Source organism: Triturus cristatus, chromosome 2_2, assembly GCF_964204655.1.
Source record: "Triturus cristatus chromosome 2_2, aTriCri1.1, whole genome shotgun sequence".
NCBI lineage: Eukaryota > Metazoa > Chordata > Amphibia > Caudata > Salamandridae > Triturus > Triturus cristatus.
The window spans coordinates 992,646,916-992,671,984 of record NC_140582.1 but is presented as its reverse complement, the minus strand read 5'-3'; the positions used below and the strand labels follow the sequence as shown (position 1 = coordinate 992,671,984).

The 25,069-nt window shown below is 42.4% G+C and overlaps 1 protein-coding gene across 6 annotated transcripts in view; it reads right to left on the bottom strand.

Annotated features, from left to right (window-relative positions):
* Positions 1 to 25,069, bottom strand: part of SLC2A9 (solute carrier family 2 member 9) — a 2,222,556-nt gene that overhangs the window by 549,979 nt on the left and 1,647,508 nt on the right. For all 6 annotated transcript variants that reach the window (XM_085642418.1, XM_085642420.1, XM_085642419.1 and 3 more), the window contains one exon: positions 10,471 to 10,546. In XM_085642418.1, coding sequence (XP_085498544.1) covers positions 10,471 to 10,546 — 76 coding nt within the window. The remainder of the gene's footprint in view (positions 1 to 10,470; positions 10,547 to 25,069) is intronic.

Genomic DNA, 25,069 nt, shown 5'->3' with positions numbered 1-25,069 from the left:
GAGTGTACTCCTCCAACCGTAAAGCTGAATGAACTAGACTCCAGGTGGAAAATTAAAGGCTCTGGGCTCAATGCATTGGAAAGAACTGTCCCAGGTCTCCTCGTAAAACCGTGATTATCACCGAGGCCTGCAACCTTCACCATGACTACCAACATTACCCTCATGGATACAGACCCCTGACTTCACAGCCCAGAGCTCTTTGCATCAACAGTACCCACCCGGCATTTCCAACTGACGCGAAGTTCATATTGTCGACCAGCGCTTCGCAACAACCACATCACAAACATGAAATTACGACTGAGGCCTGAGACTTCAGCAACACTTATTCGAACCAGCTGCAGCCCAATCACCGACAACCTCATTGATCAGTGCTCTCCCATGATAACTGGACTAAGCTAGAAGGTAAACTTTCCACCGGGATGAGCCTGATAACTGTATCTGACCACCGCTCTATGGCATTCAGTATGAACTTTTCACTCTGACCTAATACAACGCAACCAGATAACGATTGCTGCTTTTAGCTTCTTGGTGCTATTTTTACTTAAAGCTTTAAAAATTCTACTTATTGGACCCATTTTCGTTCTGGTATGATATAATTTATTAAAATTTGCTCTATTGACTAAATTGGATTGGGATGTTTTGGGTGATGTGTTTTCACTATATTGCTGTGTTAGTACTCCATAATAATTTACACAGTGCCTCTGAGTTAAGCTTGACTGCTTTTGTGCCAAGCTTCCAAAGGGGAAGCACATGTTTATCTAGTGACTTTTGTGGTTCACCATAACAAGGACGGTGTTTATCACTTGAGAGGGGCTCTCAACCTTCTCAAGTAAAAACCCGATTTCTTACAATAGTCTCTCAATATAAGCAAAGGAAATGTTTCATGCAGATTACAGAAGGTGCCATGGCAAATATTTCTGATGATGCTGTGCAGGTTAACAGATAAAAGAACCTAACTGTAGGTGGGTTGAAAAGATTCAGAAACATATACGGTATGTATCTATGCATGTTTTTAAAAACATAAGGTAAAATGGGAACAGCTGATTTTAGAGCATTAATATGGATGACCACGTATACAGTTTTACTCTATTATCTAAGTACACATTTCAGGGATCTGTTAACATAATACCATTAAAATATTCCCACAGAGGTGCTCCCAGAACAAGAGGGTTAGTCACTCAAATGACTCGAAAGTGCGTTAATGTAACAAGAAAGTGTAATTACAAATTACGCATATTTAATATTTTATATCAATTCAATAAAAGCTGCATAAGATCGATTCGCCATTATGTTACACTTTTATACATACATCACATCAAGCAGCATTCTTTAAAAAAAAGCATATCCTTTTTTTAATGAAACAAAATTGGATTTGTTTACCCATTGTGAAACGATCTGGGATTGGTACACATGTAACCAAAAATGTGTGAGACATTCCATAAATTGTATATTCACGTAAGATTGTTTTATTAAAATGTTGGTCCAGATTGTACAATGGAAGATTACGGGGGAGTCACTGCAGTAGTACTTGTCCATCATATTCACATAGGATTTCTTATTTCAGCTACAGCAACATCCAAAGAATGGAATGACACAGAATTTTGCATGAAGATACAGCTTGGTAGATGTTATGTTTTTTTATTCATTGGTATAAATATGCTAAATGCTTTTTAAGAAAATCAGATAAAAATGAAACACTATCTTATCAGTCAGGATTTGGGAACAAGTGGAAAAAGTTTGAAATCTCAATGTGGATTCAGAATTTGATTTGTTGAGACAGGCGGGAGCATCCATGATGCAGTTCATAGATTGTCTCCCAAGTCATAGCCCTCATTTAAATAAAAGCAAAGTGTTGTGGAAAATGTGAGTTGCGGTTACAGATAAAAAGGGCCAAGTTATGCCTAAGGTTTTTTTAGTGATAGCTGCAGGTACAGCAGATAGCATCGGGAAAGTGCTAGTAACAGGTTTGGAAAGGTATTACTATGGCGAGACCTACTTGCTTTGGCAATACTTGTTTTACATCTTGCCACATAAGCCTTTCTTTATTTGTGAGCCTGTGTGGGGCATGCATTGTTTAACCTTTTTATAAATCCGTAAGGACATTGTCAACTAGGACTCCGGATGCATCTAGGATGCATTCACCCTGCCCTAAACTGAGCCCAGGATCAAAACATGGTTCAAGAACTGTCATTCCATGAAACTCACAAGGGTCATGGACGCAAAGTCTTATATCTCCTCTCTGCTCTTTAGATTCCAAAAATGAATGTGATTTTTGTATCATATACATTCCAATTTCATTTATTACTCATAATTGTGTTACTTGAACCACTATTACAACTAATAATAATAATCCTCCTCCCCCTCCACCATATTCTTCTTCTTCTTATTGTTGTTATTGTTGCTGTTATTGTTATTATTCTTATTGTACCATCTAAAGTTAAATGAATTAATGAATAAAATAAGCATGCTAACAGTTGGTGGTTTATAATTGTATGCACTATTGTTAGTTGTTCACATACAGTTCGACCTCGGTGCAGTTATCTAAGGCGCGGTGCCAACCCGCTTAATTTTACGAATGATGGCCCGTGCAGCCTGTGTGTGTCCATTTCAAAAGGCATTTGATTCCACAGAACATTACATCATCATGCACTGAGCACTACTAATTGTTGAGAGAACTATTGAAGGGTTTGTCAGGGTGTGTTTGAGAGTCTTGAGGACGCTTCTTCTCCCACATCACATCAAAGGCCTGGAACAGCCTTCCCATTCAACTACAGACCATCACCTCACTTCCAGAATTCTGAATGACCCTCAAGAGTTGGCTATTTGAATAAGCCTCCAGGGCCTGCAAGCGCCTGAATACCCTATCGGATGATTACCCACACTTTATAAATCCTGATTGATTGATTATATAACCTCCTGACTACACTGGTGATTGGCATTAGGAATTTAAGCAATTAGGCAATCTTGTTTTGCCTGCAGACCAACACTCCAGTAATTTCTCTTCCTGCTTAGTCCCTAGGCAAATGTATGAGAGCATGATACCTCTGCTGTATAATTTCAACATATTACAGCCAGAATTGACATTTGCATTCTTCTGCTATTGTTATTGCTCTGTTAAGATATAAGTGCAAATTACAGAAGGTAACTACAGCACTAGTCTTCCATTCTATGCCATTAAAAACAATGTATTGATATCAGTTATTAAATAAATTGAGCCTGTGATGCTGTTTGTTAATTATAAATAGTTTATAATTCCTCCCATCCTCTCCAAAACAGTTTAAAAATATGAAAGGAAGATCTGAAATAACATTGTCTTGGATGACCCAAGTCCATTTCATTGAACAGCCTATTCACAAATGCATTTTGCAGTACATAACGTAGTACTGCTGCAGCTCTTTTACATATTCTTACAATGTCCCAAAACACCTAAAGTAAGATTATTCAGTGTATCTTTATCTAAAATTAGCAAAAACAGAATGGATACAGCCCTCTTTGGATTTTTGCTAATAGGAAGTTGGAATGTTTCAGGGCCGATTTACAAAGGAACATAAAGGCACATAAAAGAGTACTTCTGTAGTATTACTTCTCATACTTATAAATTATTTTGTGAATTGGGCCCCATGTGCACTGAGGCCTATGTTTAACCATGTTTTCACAGCTCCTGCCCACATTTCCCCCAATAAGGCGTATCATTCTCACATCACTGCATCAGCTGTTTGCAGTAGAACCACCTATTCCGCATCATTCCACACTTCTTTGCACACATAAAAATATGCCTCCCTTGCTGTGAAGGGTGTGTGTGTTGCTTGAGACTTGGTGTACGCTACTGTGTGAAGCTGTGCATGATTTTTCACCTTGCCATAAGTAACAATGTTAGCGCTTCTGCGATGAAGTGGCAGACCCACCATTGTTGAAGTTGGCAATACATCTGCCTACTGCCTCAACATTTATGGTGGAGTACCATTCCCTGGACCACTGGAAGCAACACATCCCTAACTGGGATTAGTTAACCGTATAGCAAACCAGTATGTCATAGGCAGATAATAAGTGCTCCTAATAGTCCTTTAAACATTGTAAAATGCTTGAAAGTTTACATTATTTATATACTCCAACATTCAATACAACACAAGATAGCCTGTACCTACTGGTGCCATTTATAGGGGCCCATAGGCTAACTATTATAGAAGGTAATCGGGGAAATTGATTTCAATTAGTGAATACATACAAATCCTTTTCAAAAACCTTTTGAATTTTAGAGGGATGCCATTGGTTAACAAGCCACACGCGCACCTTTGAAAATCGCACATATTGGGAAAAATCACTGTGATTTTGTTATAAACATCAGGATAATTGTGTAGCATCACCTGTGGCGCTACTAGATTGTTTTTTAGTCAGTGCTCTGTTATCTACAAGCCAAATTTCCCCAAATAGATGTACTGGGTGACCAAGGGCCAGACGTACATAGACTTTCTTTTTCAATATCCTAATAGAGAACTTTTGCAATTAACTGTTAGGAAATTGCAAACAGCGATGTACAACAGTGTGTTTTACACTGTTTGCTTTTCCCAATGGGTGGCAAGGGACCTGCCTCATTAATATTCATGAGGCGGGACACAATTTGCGACCCTTTAAGACCGGCTAGCACAGTGATGGTGGCCTGGGGGTCACAGCAGACCACCATGTCTGTGACTGCTTTTATTTTTTTATAACATAATTTCATTGTTGACAACCAATACAGTACGCAGGTCTTGCAGGGAACCCATGGTACATAATCAAGATGACATATATGAGAGTCAACATTTTCAACAGCATTAGAGGATTGATTTCAGGTAAAATATATTCTGAAGGAAGGTAAGAACAAAAAAGAAGAAAGAAGAAACAACTGCGCCACATTGCCTCCGTTCAACAAGTAAAACAGTCTTGAGTATAGCGAATGTTTTTGCCACCCACAGTTGTAGAGAATAAGAGCACTAAGGAAATGGCAGTCTACTAGTGTCATAGCAGTAGTTCTTTAGCGTCAGACGGAGGGGAGGAGGCTCTAGATATAGTCCCCTGTAATCGGCCCATCGTTTCCAAATTTTGTAGTGTTTACGAGGGCATCCCCTCGCTTCAAAGACCTGGAGTTCTAGGCCCATACAAAAGTCTAGACCCCTCTTCCATACCCCAAGCAACGGTGGAGATTAATTCTTCCAGACACGGGCGATATCTCTCTTTGCCAGAGTGAGACCCAGAAATAGGAGGTGGCACTTATATCTATTGCCTCCTATATCTTCCGTTACATGCAGCATTGCCAACCTCGGTGAGGATGCAATGTCCCACCCCAGAACCTCAGACAGGCATGTAAACACCCCTGTCCAGAACCTTGACAGTGTCGGACAGGACCACACGGTGTGCAGGAATGTACCCTCTAAAGATCCACAGCGTAAGCAATGTGGGGACGCGATGAGCCCAGCACGCCACAGTCTGTGCATGGTAAAGTAGGCTCTGTGTAGGTATTTAAACTGGATAAGGCGTAGACAGACCACAAATGCTGCACTGCGCAGGGATTCAAGAGCCTCAACCAGTCGTCCTCCTCTAAGGGGCCTAAGTCCTGCTGTCATGCCTCTCTAGTTTTATGTAGTGTGGTAGGGGTGTTGTTAATAAGTGTACAATATAATTTAGTTATCTTGTGGTCCCCCAAGTTGCCCATAAAAACTTTGGCCTCAATGGGGTTAAATTCAGGGATCTCTGTTAGGTGAGATGGGGTAAAGGCGTTCCGGAACTGGAGAAAGCGGTAGACCTGCGTGCGGGGCATATCATATTCCATTTGTATATCAAGAAAGGACTTGAGAGTGCATCCATGTACAACTGCCCCCACTGTGTCAATCCCAATGGCCTCCCAGCCCTGAAAGCTGGACAGCTGTGCCAGCTGTGGAAATTGTCCATTGTTCCACAATAGCGTTTCCCTAGTGAGTTACCCCCACCAACCCATCAAGTGGAGCGCTGACTTCCAAATCTTGAAGACTGTGACTGTAGAGCGTGATAGCTCACAAAGCAGTGCCACTGAATAGAGAGGCAAGTGAAGGGTGGTGTCTCCCAGCAACCAGCGATCCACAGCCTATGCCGGGTCCCTATGATTATCATACCACCAGTCGTTGAGGACGAGCAGGTGTGAGACCATGTAGTACGCCTGAACGTCTGGGGTGGCCACTCCATCGGAGTAGGTAGACTGGAAGCAGGTCCTCAGGGCTACTCGCGACGCGCCACCCCCCCAGAGAAAGCGGGCTAGAATAGCATTCAATTGGCAAAACCATGTTGATTTTATCGGATAGGGATGGTTCTGTAATTGAAACTGTGACTGATTTTTAAATAATATAGCTTTTTATTTTGAAATGCAGCCCTTTTTCCTAAAAAAAAAAACGGGATGCATTTAGAAAAGAAAAATTCAAAGTTTCCTTTTCATTTTTTAAGAGCAGGCAGTGGTCTTGGGACCACTGCCTGCTCTTATAAAATGTTGGTGCCTACATTAACAAAGAAGAAGGGGTACCTTGGGAACCCCTTCCCGTTTGTGTATGGGTTACCACCTTCTTCACGGAGTGGTTAAAGTATGGATGTTTTGTGACCACATTTCGGTTGCAAAACATTCATACATGCCACTGTGGCTCGTTATTAAGAAGGGACGCCCTTGGCATGCTCCTTCTAAACAGCAACTCGCAAACCCAATTTGCGATTCAGTAATAGATTACCAAATCACAAATATGGCTTTGTACATTCATAAAATGCTTTTTTCAGATCGCAAATGGCCCGAAACTGCAAATCTGGCCATTTGCAAGCTGAAAAAAGTTTCTGGTATCTGGCTCCAATATCCTATGATTTTAACAAAATAAAAAGTTATACAATCACTATTAGAACAACACAAATCCCACAACATAGTTTAGTCATAAATCATGCCAAATACATTGTGAAAACTGATGGTTAATAAAATCCCGAGATCACGTAACATTGTACAATATCTATACATGACTGATACTTTATAATAGTGTGGCTGACATATAAATGCACATTCTGTCAGTGTTGCACTTTTACAATACCGGATACAGAAAGGTAAAATGTTCCTAGAATATCAAATTTAATTTAGTTAAACTCGATAATATGTGAGCCACCAAGGCCCTGTATCTTTGTTGCTTAGAACATCGGGGATCAAGTGCAAACACTGTTTGACCCTGGTTCACATATTACGAGTTGAAGGGCCATATGTAGGAAGCCTAATACCGGTCGGTAACAGACGATTTTCGGTAAATATACCGTTACCGACGGGTATTTAGGCTTTTGCTATGTAGGGGGAACATTACAGGATTCGGTAATTTACCGTATCGGTAAAATTACCGAATCGATAATTTTACCGATTCGGTAAATACCGAATCCTGAAATGAGATGTAGGTGACACTCAAATGAGTGATGTGTAGGGAAAATAATTCGGTATTTAGCACCAAATATATGTTGGTGCTAAATACCGAATTCATTGCAAAAAGCAATATTTTGCTGGACTAACAGTGCCATGTGGCAGACATACATGCCCTTAGGGCATGTATGTGCGCCACATGTGCACACATGCAGGAATCAGGGGTGCAACAGGGTGTCAATGTGACACCCTGCCACCCTTGAATGTGCTCCCCCCATTACCGAATCGGTATTTACCGATTCGGTAATGAGGCATACCTTCCCATTGATTCAATCAATGGGAAGGTGTGCCTCATTACCGAATCGGTAAATACCGATTCGGTAATTACCGAATTTCTCCGATTCGGTAATATTTACCAAATGATTACCTACATACGAGTTACCACTTCTTAAATACCGAATCGGTAAAGTGCGGTATTTAAGAAGTGGTAACTTGTATGCTACCTACATATGGCCCGTAAAGTAATATCACACATGCAAAATTCCCCTTTAAAAATGTTGGCTCAAGATAAAATGTGTAACCATCAAGACATATTTTTTCAGTCAAGAAATGAGAAAATATAGTCGTAATTCATAATTAAATTGGAATTTGAAGGTGGGAAATGTGTGAATGAACTTAAGATCACAGCGTAGGGTTCACTTTTCTCTATTAGTTAAACAAATTTGTTTAGGTTGGAAATGTATGCCTGGACAGCTGGTCTGCAGTAACTGTGCCCTGTAAATACTGCTATTAATGCAACCCTATTAAAATGGTGACATGCTTCCAAGTTAAAAGATTTTCGTAATAAAATCAGGGATTAGCTTGGTCAGTAAGTTTAGGGAGGTGTGAGCTTCAGATTTCTCGACAGTCACGCTAGCATATAATGTTAAAATACATTTTTATGACAAGCAGGGTGCATAAGAGAGGCTTAAGGGGCAAAGGAGAGGAATGCGGATTGGTATGAGTACTAAATGATAAAAAAAAAAAAATTGTAAAATAATCAACATTTTTTCAAAACAGAGATGTGAGAGAGTGTGTGTGTTTTTGTCAGTGTGTGCTTGCAAAGATGTAAGGTGAAATCCTACAGACACCTCACCATATCCGACTAAAAGCACATTTACCCAACTATTTCTCAGAAAATACATTTATTAGGGGGTGCACCACCCCAAATACCCGCCTGAAGCTACACCCCTGATTAAAGTAAATAGCCAAGTTCTTCTTCTACTAATGTGGAGAAAATAAAACATGATTTTTTAGTCAAAGCTATCTTTTCCCTGGGAGACGGATGAGAGGTCCCTACACCTGGCTGTTTCAGAATGGTGTGCCTACAGTCACTATTCAGTGATATTGCTGGCTGGCAAAAGTAGCTCCATCTTGTCAACATGACTTTAGGGCCCCGGAATGCATGAATTCACATCATTATACTCCACCAAATTCTGACAAAAACCAGGTTCTATCTGCTCTTCCACTGAAAAGGTGACACCTGAAATTAACCTTAACATTAACTGCTGGAATTGAGGTGAATCTAGCCAGATCCAGGATCTTGCAGCTATTAGGGAGCCGTAGCCAGGATATGGGCCAGCCCCAGTCAAATATACTGGATTTGCCCCAGTCTACTGAGACACATTCAGTATTGTCCACGCATGTCCACTTTGAGTTTGGAACAGCAGTCTGAAGGGGATGAGGGGCTCTTATTTTCACTTCAAGCTGGGCCCAATGCCAAGGCTTGTTGAAATGGCCATCTGTCCTTTTTTTGTTGGAGTTTCATCCTGGCTGGTTCCTATGTGTATCCTGACACTTAGGGCTTGATTCGCAACAGCACACTTGCACAATATTGTTTACTATTCACAAAGGCATTTTACAAGTAGCAAATTTACAACTGCAGAAGTCTCCACACATTAAATGATAGGACAGTATAACACTTCCTGATTTTCTTTTTTAATTTAATTCTTTTCATAGAGCTTCTCACCCTAATAAGGAGGGTAAGAGTGTTTTACATTCCAGACACATTTTGCAAAGACAATGAATCATAGCATTGTGTAAATCAATGTACAATAAATGCTAGGTGTAGTTGGCACACATCATCCATTTTGATACACATTATATGTTAAGAGTGCTTTTTATGGAGAAACACAAACAAATCTGGATTTAAAATGTAAAGCAGTGGTTGTCAGTGCTAATAAGACTGTACCATTGTCCAAATAACTCTTTTTAGCAAACTTGAAATAACGAAAGAATGGGAAAAGAAAACAATACATTCATAAACCTTTGCCTTGCAGTTTGCATACAGATGCTTGATGCTGATTCATAGCTCACTGTGCTATATTAGAAAAATTGCAACTTACAAACTGGAAGCACCAAAAGAATCTCTATTTCAAAACCAGAAATCTACTAAACTAAAATTCAAATGTGTAATCTGGATATTATATTTTACGGTTTGCAATAGCAAATACACCCTCTGTGCTACTTTATCACGAGTCAAAACGGTGAGTAGACAAAACACAGACCACTTAAGCAAGTGCATAAACCACCAGTTTTCTTACCATTATTATTTACCCCTGAACATTGCTGGGCACAGAAAGCTCTCTGCAGCAGCAGGTGCCTTAACTCTATAATATTTATTCTTAATGCAGCATATTTTTTACCAATTAAGTAAGCTACAACACATGTATTGTTACATTTGACCATGTTGCCAATTTATTTACTACAGAGATTAAAAAACAAATACTTGTCTAAGTTTAGTTAGGAGCAGCTCTTGGTGTCTTCACTCGCTTACTGCTGCCATGCCTTAACCCTCAGTTTATAAGATCTCAGGGTAATTGTTTTCAATGTTCAATTAAACACATAAACTCTGTAAATGTAGGCTGAATGACCTTACATATATATACTCTATACTTGCAATCGTGTATGGCCCCTGCTCATTACCAATCACATCCTGTACAACATTGTTTCCATGACAGGGTACTGACGAGACCATTCAAGGTCGCATTCTGGTAGTTAACCAGAAACATGAAACTGAGCAATTCCACGAAAGATTAGCAAATTCTTACCTGGACCAAGACAGAAGGACGCTATCACAGCAAGGATAACCACAATGCTGAGATACGGGATCCACGAGGCGCGGTCCTGCAGATGAAATGGATATACATTGAAAACAATTATGCATGGAAATGAGATAAACATGGTGCATTCAGAATAACGAATCATGGTGATTTCAATTAAGTAAGCAAAAGAACTGGAAAGGCCCCCATCACACTCAGACTCCGTGTCTGTGGGTTATTCTTCACTGCATAACATTTTCTCTGGCAGTTTTATATAGCACTGAGCAGGTTCAGGAGGTAACAAAGCGTCTTACATAGGACCAGGACACAGGTAATTGCTACATATACCATAGGTATATAATGTTCAAATAATACATTAATAAGTGGCACTCTTAAAGCGCTACAGCTGCACCATGACAAGGCGTCCTGGTGCTGGAAGGACAAAACAGCAAGAACTAATTACACTTTGAACGGCCATGTTTTCAGAGTTTTCCTAAAATAAAGATAGGAGCAGATCTAAGAAACTCGGGCATAGAGTTCCAAACTGTGACTGCTCTGAAAGAAAACAAACAGCCTCGAATTCAGCATTTTATGATCATCAGAACCTGCAGAAGAGGAGTGAAGGGCACGAGCTGGTCTGTAAGGCCATATCTTGGTTCTCGTATAGGTCTGTAAGACTCACTCAAGAAAACACAGGACTTGAAGGTACATTTTTTAGAGATTGGAAGTCAGAGGAAGAGCAGACGATAATGGCATGCAGACTCTTAGCTAGGTAAGTTCAAACTCTTCCAAGCAGCTGCATTTTTAGCAATCTGCAGCCGGGAGGACCAAATTCAGAGAATCCCCACAACCCAAACTGGAAGTGTTCTGGGCCAGATCCATCTTATTCTTGGATGACACAGATAAAACAGGGAGAACCTTACGGATGTGATAACCAAAAGTAAGACTGGCCTCCACTAAAATCCCTAGATTCCTCACATAGGACGTAGGCCCAGGCTCCCTAGGCCATCAGCCAGATATCCAAATAGTAGGGTGAAGTCCCAACAACAAGATCTCCATCTTGTCCGAGTTGCTCTTGAAAAAAATCTTACTCTTACATGATGACAAAGCTGACAAACAATTACTAGTGTCAATAAGGTTATCCAAGATAGAAACAATAATCTGTGTATCGTCAGTGTAGGTCACCATGTTAAAGTCTGAAGCCCTTGCTAAAGCTGACAAAGGGAAGGTATTTGCATTAAAAAGGGTGGCATGACGTGAGGGAAGAATAATGCAACACACCATAAGAGAAAATAACGTGCTCTGAGGTAAATGGCTGCAAACAGACACAGTTAGATCGTCCCTCCAAAAAAGACTTAAACCACACCAGAGGATGTTAACGACATGTGCATGCAAACCAGTTTATGCACAGCATGGACTGTACAGTTCATGCCATGTAGGAACTGTTTTTGGCGTTCTCAGTGCAGTGCCCATTTTTAGAGGCACCGCCATGGGAGCTCGACAAAAAAGGGCTGCCAGACAGGAGGAAACTTCTAATCTGGCGGGCGGCCTGACCATGACTTTAGCAGGTGGCAGTAGGACAGACCCGGAACCGCACCGCCAAAATCGTAATCAGGCCCTAAGCCTGTGATTTACATGGCACATGCTTGCTATAGAATTGTGTGTTCTAAATCCCCAAATTATAATGTTTGAGTGATTCATGTTAAAATGTATGTATTTGCTCACTTCAAATAATACTTACCATTGTAAACTTCTTGCTTAACCCCATGTGCTGCTTTTGTCGATTCTTGAGTGGACCCCTGTATACTCTGTATATATTGGGTTAGACATTTGCTGTCTGTAAAGTACTTTTCTGTGCTGCTTGCTAGGTCTTGTATAGCATAGGGTACAGTTCTGTATTCTAAGGTGAAGCAAGAGTTTTCATTTATAGCTCTGATAGTCAATTTAATGGAAAAGCCATTCCATGTCTAATTTGGGCATGTTGTAAAAGTACCATTTGTTATTACAACCAGAAGGTTGTTTTGGAAAAACATATTGCCGTGTAGTTCCACTAATCCATAGGATCTGTGGGTTTGTTGAGACAACATAAACTTTGGGTTAGATGCCCAAACTGATTTGTGATACCCCAACAGGATACGTTGGCCTACAGACTAGCTAGCCCCCTAATCCTACCAGGGAGTAAATTGTTTCTGGCAACCACTGAACATGACAACCCTGACCCCTCAGGAATCGTGGTAACAGATCAGAACCTCTCGCTAAATCACTCATGCTTACTTGTGCTCAGGGAAATATACAAAATATACACAGTGGGACGTTTTAAAAATATTTATTGAACCAACGTTATTCTTGTATAAAATACAAGCACCAAAAGAGTGAATAATAGCTATAGTTCTACCAGGGTTCTTAAATTGCGCAGGCATATAAACATGATAGTAATCAGGTGTACTCCTACTATGCAAACCCAGCTCTGCGTGTACCTCGAGTTTGTGTCGATGTGAAGCCAAGAGTCCCCATAAGGGATGAACCAACCCCATTACCTGGTGGGAGAGAATGTAGGAGCCCATCTTAGTCACGAACTGGATACCCCCTCACAGAGATGTCAGACCGCTGCATGGTGAAGTCTCAGCATGCAGGGACCCTCTGTGTCAGCCGAAATGCCTCCTCTGCTAATCTTTTGGGATGCTCATTATTTTTTTATTATATTATTTATATAAAAGAAAGCATCTTTGTAATGTGCATTTGGATTAGCAATGTTATGAATATGAAGCTAGCCCTGTCGCCCCAGTGGATGAAGAAAGAACAACATTTGTACATTGTGTGTAAATATGCCTTGTACATGGTGTGTAAGGCATCATGATAATGTTATGCGAAGCTAGATGTGCAAACAGAAGTAGTTTTACCACTACTTCAATTTTCAGATATACACGAAAAAATGTCAAGTGTTTTAAAAAATCAAAAAATTGTTAAATATAACTATATAAGTCATCTGGCCCGTAGGGCTTGCCTGTTGGGAGTGAGCCAATGGCAACAAGATTTTCTCTTCTCTTGTGCTTTGATGTAGGAGTGTATAGTGATTTAAAGAAGTCCTATATGGTCTGTACTATTCCCCGGTCTATAGGACAGATATTCCCATTTTCGGCTGATATAAAGGGCAATATTTTATATGTAAAATAACTGGCTATTAGGCTAGTAGTTGTGTTACCTTAGCAAACATATTTTCGTTTTGCAAATCAATTAAAAAAACATTGCCATTTGATTAGGTTCATGCATTAGGATTTTTGGTTTTATGTATGTTGACTACAGTCTGAAAATGTAAGAAGTTTCAAGACTTTTAATGTCTTTCGATATGTACAAGAGGTGCTGCTTTCTAGTTTTTTCACTTCCGCAACAATACTATGGTCGGAACTACAAATGGTGGCCTTCATGGAGTCCCGAAGTAAGGCGGGACTGATTAGCAATGTGTTTTTTTTTTGTTTTATCGACATTTTTCTGATACTCTAATCAGTCCGATTCCCAAATTGAAATTAGAACTTGGTCTTTTTTATTTAGAGAGATGAACCAATACAAATAGGACCTGAAATTATCATTGGTTCGATTATAACTAAATTAATATGACTGAAGTGCTTTGAAATAAGCAATAGATAATCAGTGTACAAAAAGAATTGGTGGAGTTATCACAAAAATTGTGATTTCATGGCTGGTATAAATAAGCAAACAATTATAGATACCTGCTTGCCTAAAGACTGTAGGTACATGAGAGACTTTTAGGGGGAGATTTACTAAGAGTTTACTCCATGTTTGCATGACAAAAGTGACACAAATAGTTGCAAGCTCTTTTTTTCAATTCACTATGCAGCACTAATCATATTTAGCGCTGGAAATAACGTGAAAGTAACGCAAAGCTTTGCGTTACCTAGTGACAAGGGGGCGTACCATGGGTGGCTCATGGGATTTCCCGTGCAACCACCCAAGGTTTCTGATGCTAAACATATATACTAAATGAAGTAGACAGGGTTTAGCATCAGAAAACTGCGCCCGTTTGGAGTAGGTGCAAGGAAGGAGAAATGCTTTCATTTCTCCTTCCTTTTCCGACTTTGAAGAAGAAAAATGGATACGTTTGTCTAAGCATGTTCTTCTGTAATGGAAGGCAATCCTTCCAGTACAAAACCTATGCTACACTCACGGAGACATCCTTGCACTATGGCACAAAGATGTGTCCGTGGCGCACAGCAGCTGATTTCAGCGCCAAAGCTAGGGAAAGGGCAAGAGAGTGCCATATTTCTGTAAATATGGCACTCTTCTCCTCTCTCTTTTCACGCAGCACAGCATTTGCGGCTGCTGCACTGATTATGTGTTAAATATGGCCCTTTGAGGTCTGTCTTTACTTCTGGACAGCCTGTTCAGCGGGTGTTTCACTGATAAATTGATGTTACAACCGCAGACTAGTTTAGAGTTTCTCCACTTCCCTCCAGTAGGGAGGAGAGTCTCCTATCAGATCAGAAGCATTCATCAGTCACATTGAAAATGAATTAAACCCCATATACCTTCAAGATCACATTCTGTTTTCCTATTAGTGCATAACTAACTCGGCCCTAAGTAATTTTTAGATCTTTGCCTGGTGCATTTATCAACCAATAATCAACTCTGATTTGTAGAGCACGACTAATCACCCATGAGGGTATCAGGCACTAGGTTCTTTTTTTTCTTCTTTTTTTTATACATTTTATTGCTGTTTCAACAGTATGCAGTGTTGCTGGAGTTACAACTTCTTTGCACAGCATAGGGTTTCAAGTTACCCCACCAGTCCAGAAATATAAACAATGAAAAGTTGGCAGACAGCGCATCTACGGTTTAAGAAACTGGTACTACATGCCATTGAAGTCAACAAAATGCAGCAAAGAATTTAAAAAAAAAAATCTTTAAGAAAGTTATTCCTTTTCCACCTCCCCCTCTGTGCTCCAATCGAGTACCATTAACTGTATCACATTATCTCTATGTGTCATGTCTGGGAATTAGAGATCTCTCTTCTAGTAGGTCATTCAGTCCAGTCTAGAGCTCAAGCATTCCTGTCATTGTGTTCATGAATGAGCTAACAGCTGCTGGAGTTTCATCCACGGACGTGTACCCTTAGCAGAGGAGGCCTCTGGGCCATCACTGGCCAAGTCGTGGATCAAAGCCCCCCATGCAAATAAACACAAGGAAGTGATGGACAGAGCGCTGAAACATTTCAGACACTCCTCCCCAGTCACAGATCTAGGTTGAATCCATCATCGTTCTTTATCTCACTTTGCCACCCCAGTTCAGACCCAGCTACATGCAAATCAGTCTTGACCCTGTGCCTCATAAGAACAGTCCTGCCCCAGGTCTTCCCTGAACAGGAAACAAGCATCCTGGGACCGGTTTCTGGGTAACACCCCTAATCAGCCAGGCTAGCTTGAATGTAGTGGCAAAGTGAGTAAGGGACCCACATCTGGCATACCCTGCCTACTTAGGGCGAACAAAGCAAACACAAGGAGATTGATGGACGGAGTGCTGAAAATCACACACCTGGTGCACTTGTCTTCAATCTTTTGCGGGTGTCGTGGCCTGTCTGTTCGGAATCCATGGTATGTGTGTGTGAAGAGCCTCCGACCTCCCATCATTTTCAGTAAGGTGATCAGTGTCTGAGTGGGTTCTGGGGCCTCAAGGAACCCTGGTCATATTTCATGAGCAATAGCTGTAATCTTGGCATATTGAAGGAACTGACCACTTCACAAATTAGAAGTTTCAATTGCGTTGTGTAATGTGATGAATCGGCCCCCTGGATAAATAATCATCTAAAGTAACACAAACCCCCCCATGCAAGCAGTCCATAGCCATTGACTGCCTATTTGTGTCAATGGGCGGATTTTACAGACATTGAGGTCCAGTGCATAAGGCACTCTATGGAGCAACCCTTGCACTGCCCGTTCGGAGAGCTGGCTGGCCAGCTTGATCACATGAGGTACCAGACGTTCTGTTACCACAGAGTAATAGGAACACCAAATCAGCACCACCATACGTGCCCAACAGTTTTCCAGTTTGGTTCCTCATCGAAACTGGGATGCCAAATAGTATATTTCGAGATCCGGCAACTCCATGACCCCTCCCCCCGGTCCAACTGTAATATGAGTGTTGCCAATCCTACCTGGCATCATTTCCTAGCCCACAGTAAGGAGACAGTCTAGTTTCCAGAAATATCCCAAAGATTTTAGGTAATACATACAAACAGCCACTATTTTTATCAAAGCTATTTTTGCAATCACGGAGAGTTTCAGGGTGTTCCAAAATTGAATGGATGGGTAGAGGTTTGTGAGTATGTGACCCATATATTGTGGAGGACTGATATTATCTGTCCTCCACAGTAGGCCCGCCACAGGAAGCAGCACAAGCTATACATTCTTACCCAACTGGGAACAACAAAGATTGTAGGTGGTTCACATGTAACGCCAAGAGATCTCCAAATTCCCCATCACGTTTAGCATGATCAGCAGATATATCTGGTTGGCATAGGTAAACCATTGCATGCAGTGACACTACATGTGTCATCAGACCGACTTGTATTCCCCGGTCTTGCAGCACCAGTCACAGTCTACAAGCTGCCAGCTTCATCGCCAGAACGAATAGTAAGGGGAACCTGGGGCATCCCTAATGGGTACCCTGTTGTAAATGAATTTCCTCTGAAAAATGGCACCCAGTACGGGCCTGTGCCAGCAGCATAGTGTACAGTAGTTTGATCCATGCTATGAATTTGGGCCCAACCCCACTCTACCAAGTACCAGCCACAGATAGTCCCAGGAGATAGAATCAAATTCTTTTTCCATGTTTAAAACGGCCAGAGCATACTGATTATGATCTAGAAAAGGCGCGTGGAGCATATGTGATAATCAGCACAGATCAAAGGGTATCTGTGGCGAATAAACTCAACTGATCAGGGTGGATCAGCTTCTGAAGATAGCAATATAGGCATTTTTCATGAATCTGGCCGAGTATTTTTTGGTCTTTGTTCAGTAATGATAGAGGGCGATAGGAGATGGCATCCAATGGATTCTTCCCCGGCTTTGGTATTAGGACGACAGGGGCTTCTCACATGGAGGGCAGGAGTATGCCCCATGCAAAGACTTCCAGATACACTGGCAACAATTTGTCAGCCATGGTCATTGGGAATGTTCTGTTGAGCTCTGCGGGCAGCCCATCCCCCTGGGGCTTTTGCTGTCGTAAGGGAATCTATGACTTGGAGTATATCCTGTTTGATAATGAGGCCCTCCAGGGCCTATTTTTCAGCGAACACTAAAAATGTCAATGGTAACATATTCAAATATGTGGCCACTAGATCTCCAGGGACCACCCAGGAAATGCAGGTGCACTGTCAGTATCTCGTTTATGGCTAGTTGGGCATGTACCACTATCCTCGACTGATCCCTAGTTGCCAGTATGGGGTCAGAGTAGTGTTCCTGTTTAATCATTCTGGCTAGTAAACAACCCACTCTGTCCCCTTCCATATGGAGTCTGTGTCTCTAGGTGAGACGTACATGATTTTTTAGCCATTTACATTAGACGTAACGCTGTTTTTTGAACTCACATCACTCAGTGCGCTTAGACTGATCATATGGCAGTACCCGTTCCAGTGTTGCTAATGATTCTTCTTGTAGGTCCTGTTCGAAGGTCTGACAGATACCCGTAGTAGCCATACCTACTCCCCTTAGCACCAGATTCATGGCATCCCATTCCATCAATATCTGTTGGGTACTCTCCCAGTTGTGTTCAAAATAATCAATGAATACGTCCGCAATCATTTCCCTATAGATTGGATTCATGTGGGACTCGGCCCTCATCCCCCCAGCAGGATCTGGGGCATTTGCCTAATCAGAAAATACAACAGGAAGAGGCGTGAGTGATCCCAAATGTATCTGGTCAAAAAAGTCATGTTTGTCACTTGTGCAGTCACCTTCACCTGTGTGGGAAAATAATGCAGTCTTGTGTATGTATCTTCCACCGGTATGTAGCAAGAGTATATTAGAGTGCCCGGGTTTTGAGCCCTCCAGAAGTCTATGTGTCCCACCCCCTGTATCATCAGTTTCATGGCATCAATTAGTCTAGGTTTAGTACCAAGCAGCAGAGGGCAGTGGTCTATCATGCGGTCCAAGACAAGGTTACAGTCCCCTGATATGATCAGCTTAGCAGGGAGGAATTTATGAGCCCTCAACAGCACGTCCCCAAAAAAGGCACTGTCATCTACATTGGGAGTGTAGACATTTACCAGACAAACCTCATGTGCATCTATGGTTCCATGGAGTATAACATATTGACTTTCCATTTCCACACATACCTGCAGTTTCTGAAAAGGGACTACTGGAGCCACCCAGATGATGTTCCCCTCGTGAATCCAGAGTAGGAGGTAGCATAAATGTGGCCCTTGACTTACGCTGCAGGGCCGGAAAACAGTCACCCCATAGATGAGTCTCTTGTAAGAACGCAATTGCTATCCTGTAGCACCTAAGGAAGGTATGGACTCTATTGCATTTCTCTGGTCTGTTTAAACCACAAACCTTCCACGTAAGGAACTTGTATTGGTGCCCCATGAGCATCATGACCAACTGCAACAAAGACTATGACCCTCCCACCAGGCCACAGTGGTGTTAGCAATGCAAAACTAAAGGTACCGGCATTCGGAGCAAGTCCTAAACAAGAAAAAGAAGCACAACAATGAAACTAATGAACAACGTTTGCAAACCCCCTGCTCCCCCACTGTCAGGCAGAATGTGCAGAACACCTTCCAGCCCAACCATCCATCAGAAGGAAACTGCAAACCACCCCGAGTCCCAACCACTTAACCCCCATGGAGCAAAGTGATAGAGTAGTGCACCCCCACATGGTGTTTAGCAGTTACTATCAAGACTTGTCTCCATGTATGTCTCAGTAACCCACATAATTCAACTAACATAGAACAGAAACTATCAAGCTTGTACACAGTGGTATACCGTTATGGGTAGGTCACTGAGAACACTCTATCTTCTACCTCAGACCACCTCAGTTCATCGGACACAGACTTCGCCATTCCGGAGCACCATGGCGGTGGGTGCGTGTTCATAGACATATCAAATCACGAGGCATACTCGTGTTCCACCAGGGAGCTCGTAGGATCTCCCTGGTCCCAGCCAGCACTGTCCAGCATCCGTGCCGTAGTTTCAGGCACCAGTCCGATCTGGGAGAAGGAGTCGCCGTCCATCGAGCCAGACACCTCCGGCAGTAGGGTGCCATCTAGGCACATAACGTTTCTAGCCCAGCAGGAACTCCCAGCCGCTCCTGTTCCTTTCGGGGCATTTTCGGTTGTGGCCAGAGCCTCTCACTGCCCCCACGTGGGGACCACACCCCCCGTAGCACTTGCAGAGCCCTTTTGGCACAGGGTGTACAGCCAGTCCAGCACTTCTTGTGGGGACTTGTAAGAATTCACCTGGCCATCGTACTCTGCGTAATTTGGCGGGAGCAGCAGGCTCCTTTTGATATTATGTTCTCTCAGTTTTCGTTTCATCAACACAAAGTTATGGAGCAGGTTCTGAACTTTAAGAGTATAATCGGGATAATTGAAAACGTGTTTGTTCTCATTCCTGGGGGGCGGGGGGGGGGGGGGGGTCTGCGAGCGCGCACATGTTGTGGGCGAGCCTCACGGTCGCGATGGTTTAACAAGCAAGCTATGATGGCCCGTATTTGAGATCAAGTGTGTGGGGCTGCCGGCAGCGCCTTATGCGCCCACTCAATGGTGAAGAAGTTAGACTCTTAGAGGAACATTTACAGTGTACAATAATATTGTATGATTTGTGTCACATGTATAATATGTCCGCCAGCAAAGCAAACAACACCATGCTTTTTTGTGAAGTAGGGAGTCAGAAATGTTCAGCACTGGTACACTTTACAATAGTCTCCCTGAAATGTCTTCACCATGCACAAACCGCTTGGCACTGTGATTCACCACTCGAGGCCGCCCACACTGAACGAGGCTGCTAACGATGAAAGGACCCAGCGGTCCTAATGACTGCGCTGACAGGGCCCCGAGTATGTCCAGGATAAGAGTTCAGCAGCATAATTCGAGCTTAAAAGAGCTGAAGTGACATCCCATCCACCGCCCATTCTGTTTGTGTGATAAAACGAGAGCTCGCCTACCATCTTCGCTTCACACAGGGACATTTATTTTCTCTTTCCCTTCCTGTGACTGACACATCTTCCAAACAAATAAAGATGGCGTTCTTTCACTAGCTTCAGTTTACCTTTCATCTCTAGTGAAGAGTTTCAAAAGCCACTGGGTAGGTGTTTCAGATTGGATGTCTTTATCTTTTTGCTGCAGACCGAACGTGTGCTGTGTTGGAAAAAGCAATTTATCCAGGTAACAGCGGGCACTGGAAATCTTGGTCCACGGGAAACCGTCGTCCTACAAACTAGTGTTTTCGGAGTGCAGGAGTGATTTTTTTGTGTAGCTCAGAGCTGGCAGAGGGCCAGTCCAATCCCCTGCGCCTAATCAGCTGAAGAAGAAAAGTGCTGCGCGCAATGAGGGCTGCGCGGCCGGCCTGATTGCGATGAATGGGGCAGAACCTGCTCCGAGCCTCCTTCAGTCCATGAGTGAATGCAGGGTAGAAGGCCGGCAAAGGACGGCGGAGCATCCCAGCTTTTACTGCTCTTGCATTGGGAACCCATCACCAGAAAGGTGTAATGCCACAAAAATGGCGCCTTGTGTGATTAACTGGAGGAGCAGCTTGCATGGAATCCGATGACTCTGTGCTCGGCCCAGTGCCACGAGACGGCCCGAGCCCACAGTGGAAGGAGGTTGAAATGGATCGCTTCCATTTTGTGAATGGTGAGAGCCTGCCCTCAGCAGCCAGGATGCGTTCCTTGCTTTGCTGACTGCAAGAGTAGTCGCAAAACATGTGTGTATTCCCTGTGAGAGACTACGAGGGAGGAGAACTCTTTTCTCCCCCATTTCCCTTGACGACTCGAAGAACTGGCAGCGGGATGAAACCAAAGATCTTTCTGAAACGCCATACCTTTTATACATTATGAACTGTACAAAGGCAGCTGCATCCTCCGGCACTGCCTTTGTACCTACAAAGCTAGTAAGTTACACCTACCCCTGTTTTATTGCATGCTAAGTCCCTGTGGGTTTTGACAACTAGTTTCTGAAAGTGGAATATTTATTTGTGCTTAATGTAGCCCTATCACCTGAATAAACACACTCCATTAAGATCATGATACAGCTCTAAGTGAAGCCCTGCTTAACTCCTGGCTGCTGTGGCACAAGCAGCAGAGGATTCCCCATCAAAATAGAAGCCTAGGTAAAGCAGTACCAGGCAAGATGATAGAGCAAAACACAACACAAAACAATTTACAATCCAATTTAGAAAAATCAAGAAGACGTTCATGTGCAGAAACACATAACAATGATTATACACAGATAAAACGGACCACAAAATGACAAAACTCCATTGTACGTCACTGCTCGTGGTTGACTGAGACCTAAGTGTGATTTCAAACCAGCAACAAGGGAGTCTGGATTGGTAGGCCAAGTGGGACAGACCGGTCAAGGTTTTTACCATGGGATGTACATTTCTTCTTCTGATACTTGCAATTGTCTCTTGGGGCCAGGCTGGAAGCTGAAGCTGGTGAGGGTCCCTCAAAGTTGAATGCATTGCTGTTGAGCTCCCACTGAAACCTTCACTTTTGATGCTCAAAGCTTAAAGAGGGACAAAGCAGGATTTCATCGCCTCAAAGGCTTCTTTGCCACTGAAGTGGATTTGCTAACTCCCACTGCCCCATGTTTTACCTTTGGCTCTAATCAAAAACATTTTTTGTATTCTTGAAATCCTCCTGCAGCGCAAGTTTGGATTCTGTATCTGGTCAAGGCTCAAGGATTAACATCACAAAATAAAGTGAAATGAAATGAAGTGTTGAAACTTTTCAAACACTCACCCCCAGTCACAGATCTGGGTTTAATCTATCGTTATTTTGCTTGCCATGTAACCCAATATGGACCCAGCCATATGCAAATCAGTCTTGACTCTGCTCCCTATGGAAACAGTCCAGCCCAAACTGCAAAACCAGGTCCTCCCTGTACGAGAAACAAGCATCCTTGGACCCGTTTCAGGGTAATACCCTTCATCAGCCAGGCTAGCTTAAATCCAGCGGTGCAGCGAACAAATGACCTGGTCTGGGCATGCCCTTAGGCTATTAGATTGCACATAGCAACATCACAAAGTAAAATGATGGCCGGAGTGTTGAAACGTTTCAAACACTCACTCCCAGTCACAGAGCAGGGTCAAGACTTATTTGCATATGGCTGGGCCCAAACTGGGATGTAGTGGAGAGCTTAAAGTGGTGGATTAAACCCAGATCTGTGTGTGGGGGTGAGTGTTTGAAAAGTTTCAACACTCCGTCCATCAATTTATTTTGTGATGTTGCAGGGCTCAAGTGAGCCAGATAGCTTCACCTCAAAACCCAGCTGAATTTTGTATCTCCTGGCAAGAGCCTTTGAACAGGATGAGCCAAACTATCTTGGCCTCTAAGGGTCACCCTCCCTGACAAAATCTTAGAGCCATGTCTCATTTCTCCAGAGCACAGAATAAATCCCACAATGTTGGGAAAGTATTTCTCATCCTAAAGGAAAGCTTTTACGCAACATATCTCTCTCCAGCCAGACCTACCTCCTAAATGGTCAACTGAATCATCTTTAGAGCAGGGAGTTTGCCTACTGTTTATGTTCCTGAAGGTGAGATACTAGTCATCCTGTGCAATAGCCAGTGGTATGAACGTTGGCTCTTTATTGTACAAGATGAATATTGTGCCATAAATACCATCACCAAAAATATCACTCCACTGGAGTTAATAATGGAAACTCAAAAGCCAATCGGACAATAGTAAACCATATTGGGGAGAGGAGTTGGCCTAATGGCTTGGGCGGTCCACCTCGAATCTGGGGAACCGGGTTCGAGCCTCGGCAATGACGCTGAGCATCCTATGATTCTGGGAAAATCACTTAATCTCCCGTGCCTAAAATAATGATGAATGTGTCCTCATGTAACGCAACTGGTGCTATGTAAAGCGCTTATATACCGGAAACCGGGTCAAGTTCGCACTTTATAAAACTCCGTAAAAAAAATGAATACACACTATTTATATTAGATGATATACCTGTATGCAGTACTTTGACACAGAGACTTAACCAGTGATTGGCGAAATCCCTATGCCAATTCTGGGCATCTTTTCTAAAGAAAACCACCTCATTTTTCAGCACTTCATTTTTCAGCTTTCTGCAAACCTTCCCAGATTCTCTAATTGAAAATGGTCCTACCCTTCCTCTATTTACCCCCAAAATGTCCTCCTTTCTAGAAACTCCAGTGGGTGATAAGGTAGTCTCTTGTCTCCCAAGACTGGAACTTATTTTCCCTCCTGCTGGCAGGACAAACAAAGTGTAATGTGGTTGAGGCAATGAATGGTAGGGAGTTTTTAAAAGTTGCTTTTCCCCCCAAAAATTCAAAAATCTACTCTTACAATTGAATCTGATTTTTAATTTAAAAAATGGGAAAGAACCTTAAATTATTTTTTCAAGCTTAGTCGTGGAATTCATTTTGTATTCCCAATCATGCCTGTTTATTAAAAATGTAGATGGACCTACTCAGTCAAAACTAGATTTTGGAAATGTTCACTTTGAGGGGATCCATTTAATTAACATTTAGCATATCCACTTTCATTCATAAAGCACCCAGATCGCACTTTTATGCATAAAGCAACCAGTCCTGTTAGCTTTCAAACCATAATTATGAGTGACCCGATTTAAGTTACTGCCCAAATAAAGGACTACCAGTTCAATAGTGAAAAATCAATCCAACTACATTTGTTCCCAAACTTATAATTGAAAACAGAGACAAGATCAACAGTTGTCTATCAGACGAGGCCCATCCAGGAAAAGTACCGAGTAGTATCAAGGAGATCTGTCAGTTGATTTCCAGTATGCTGACAAATAATAAATCCTCAAAGGATACCCCTATTCATTTATGGTTAAATGCTGCATGTTCGGCAGCACATAGACACCTTAGAACTATTATCAAAGCCTCACCTCCCTACATAGAGAACACTAAAATGGTCAGACACTCTTACAAGACAATTCTGGAGCAGCGTAGGGAGGAGGGTGGCCTGGGAAGATATAAAAGTAGCGACTCAATCCAGGGACAATACGGCCTTCTGGGAAATTGTTAACCGGCCATACTTTACTGAGTATTAAAAGCCAAAGATTGTATTACATATTTTCACTTAACAGTGGGTAACTCACTATTCCAAGGTATTTGACCCTGCAGGCAAAGCCCCCGCTGGATGGCGTCCCCAATGACATCTTCAGGCAGACAACTCTTTTATGGGCACCGTTGATCCCCAATGTGATACATGCTGCAATAAAGAGTGATTTGCAAACATCATGGAGGGAATCCATAATAGTCCCAATCTTTAAAAGGGAGATAGGAATCAACCAACCTGCTACCGCTCCGTATCACTCCTGGATTCCACTTTACAAATATTAGGGAGGGTAATCATCCAAAATTGGAGGATTGGA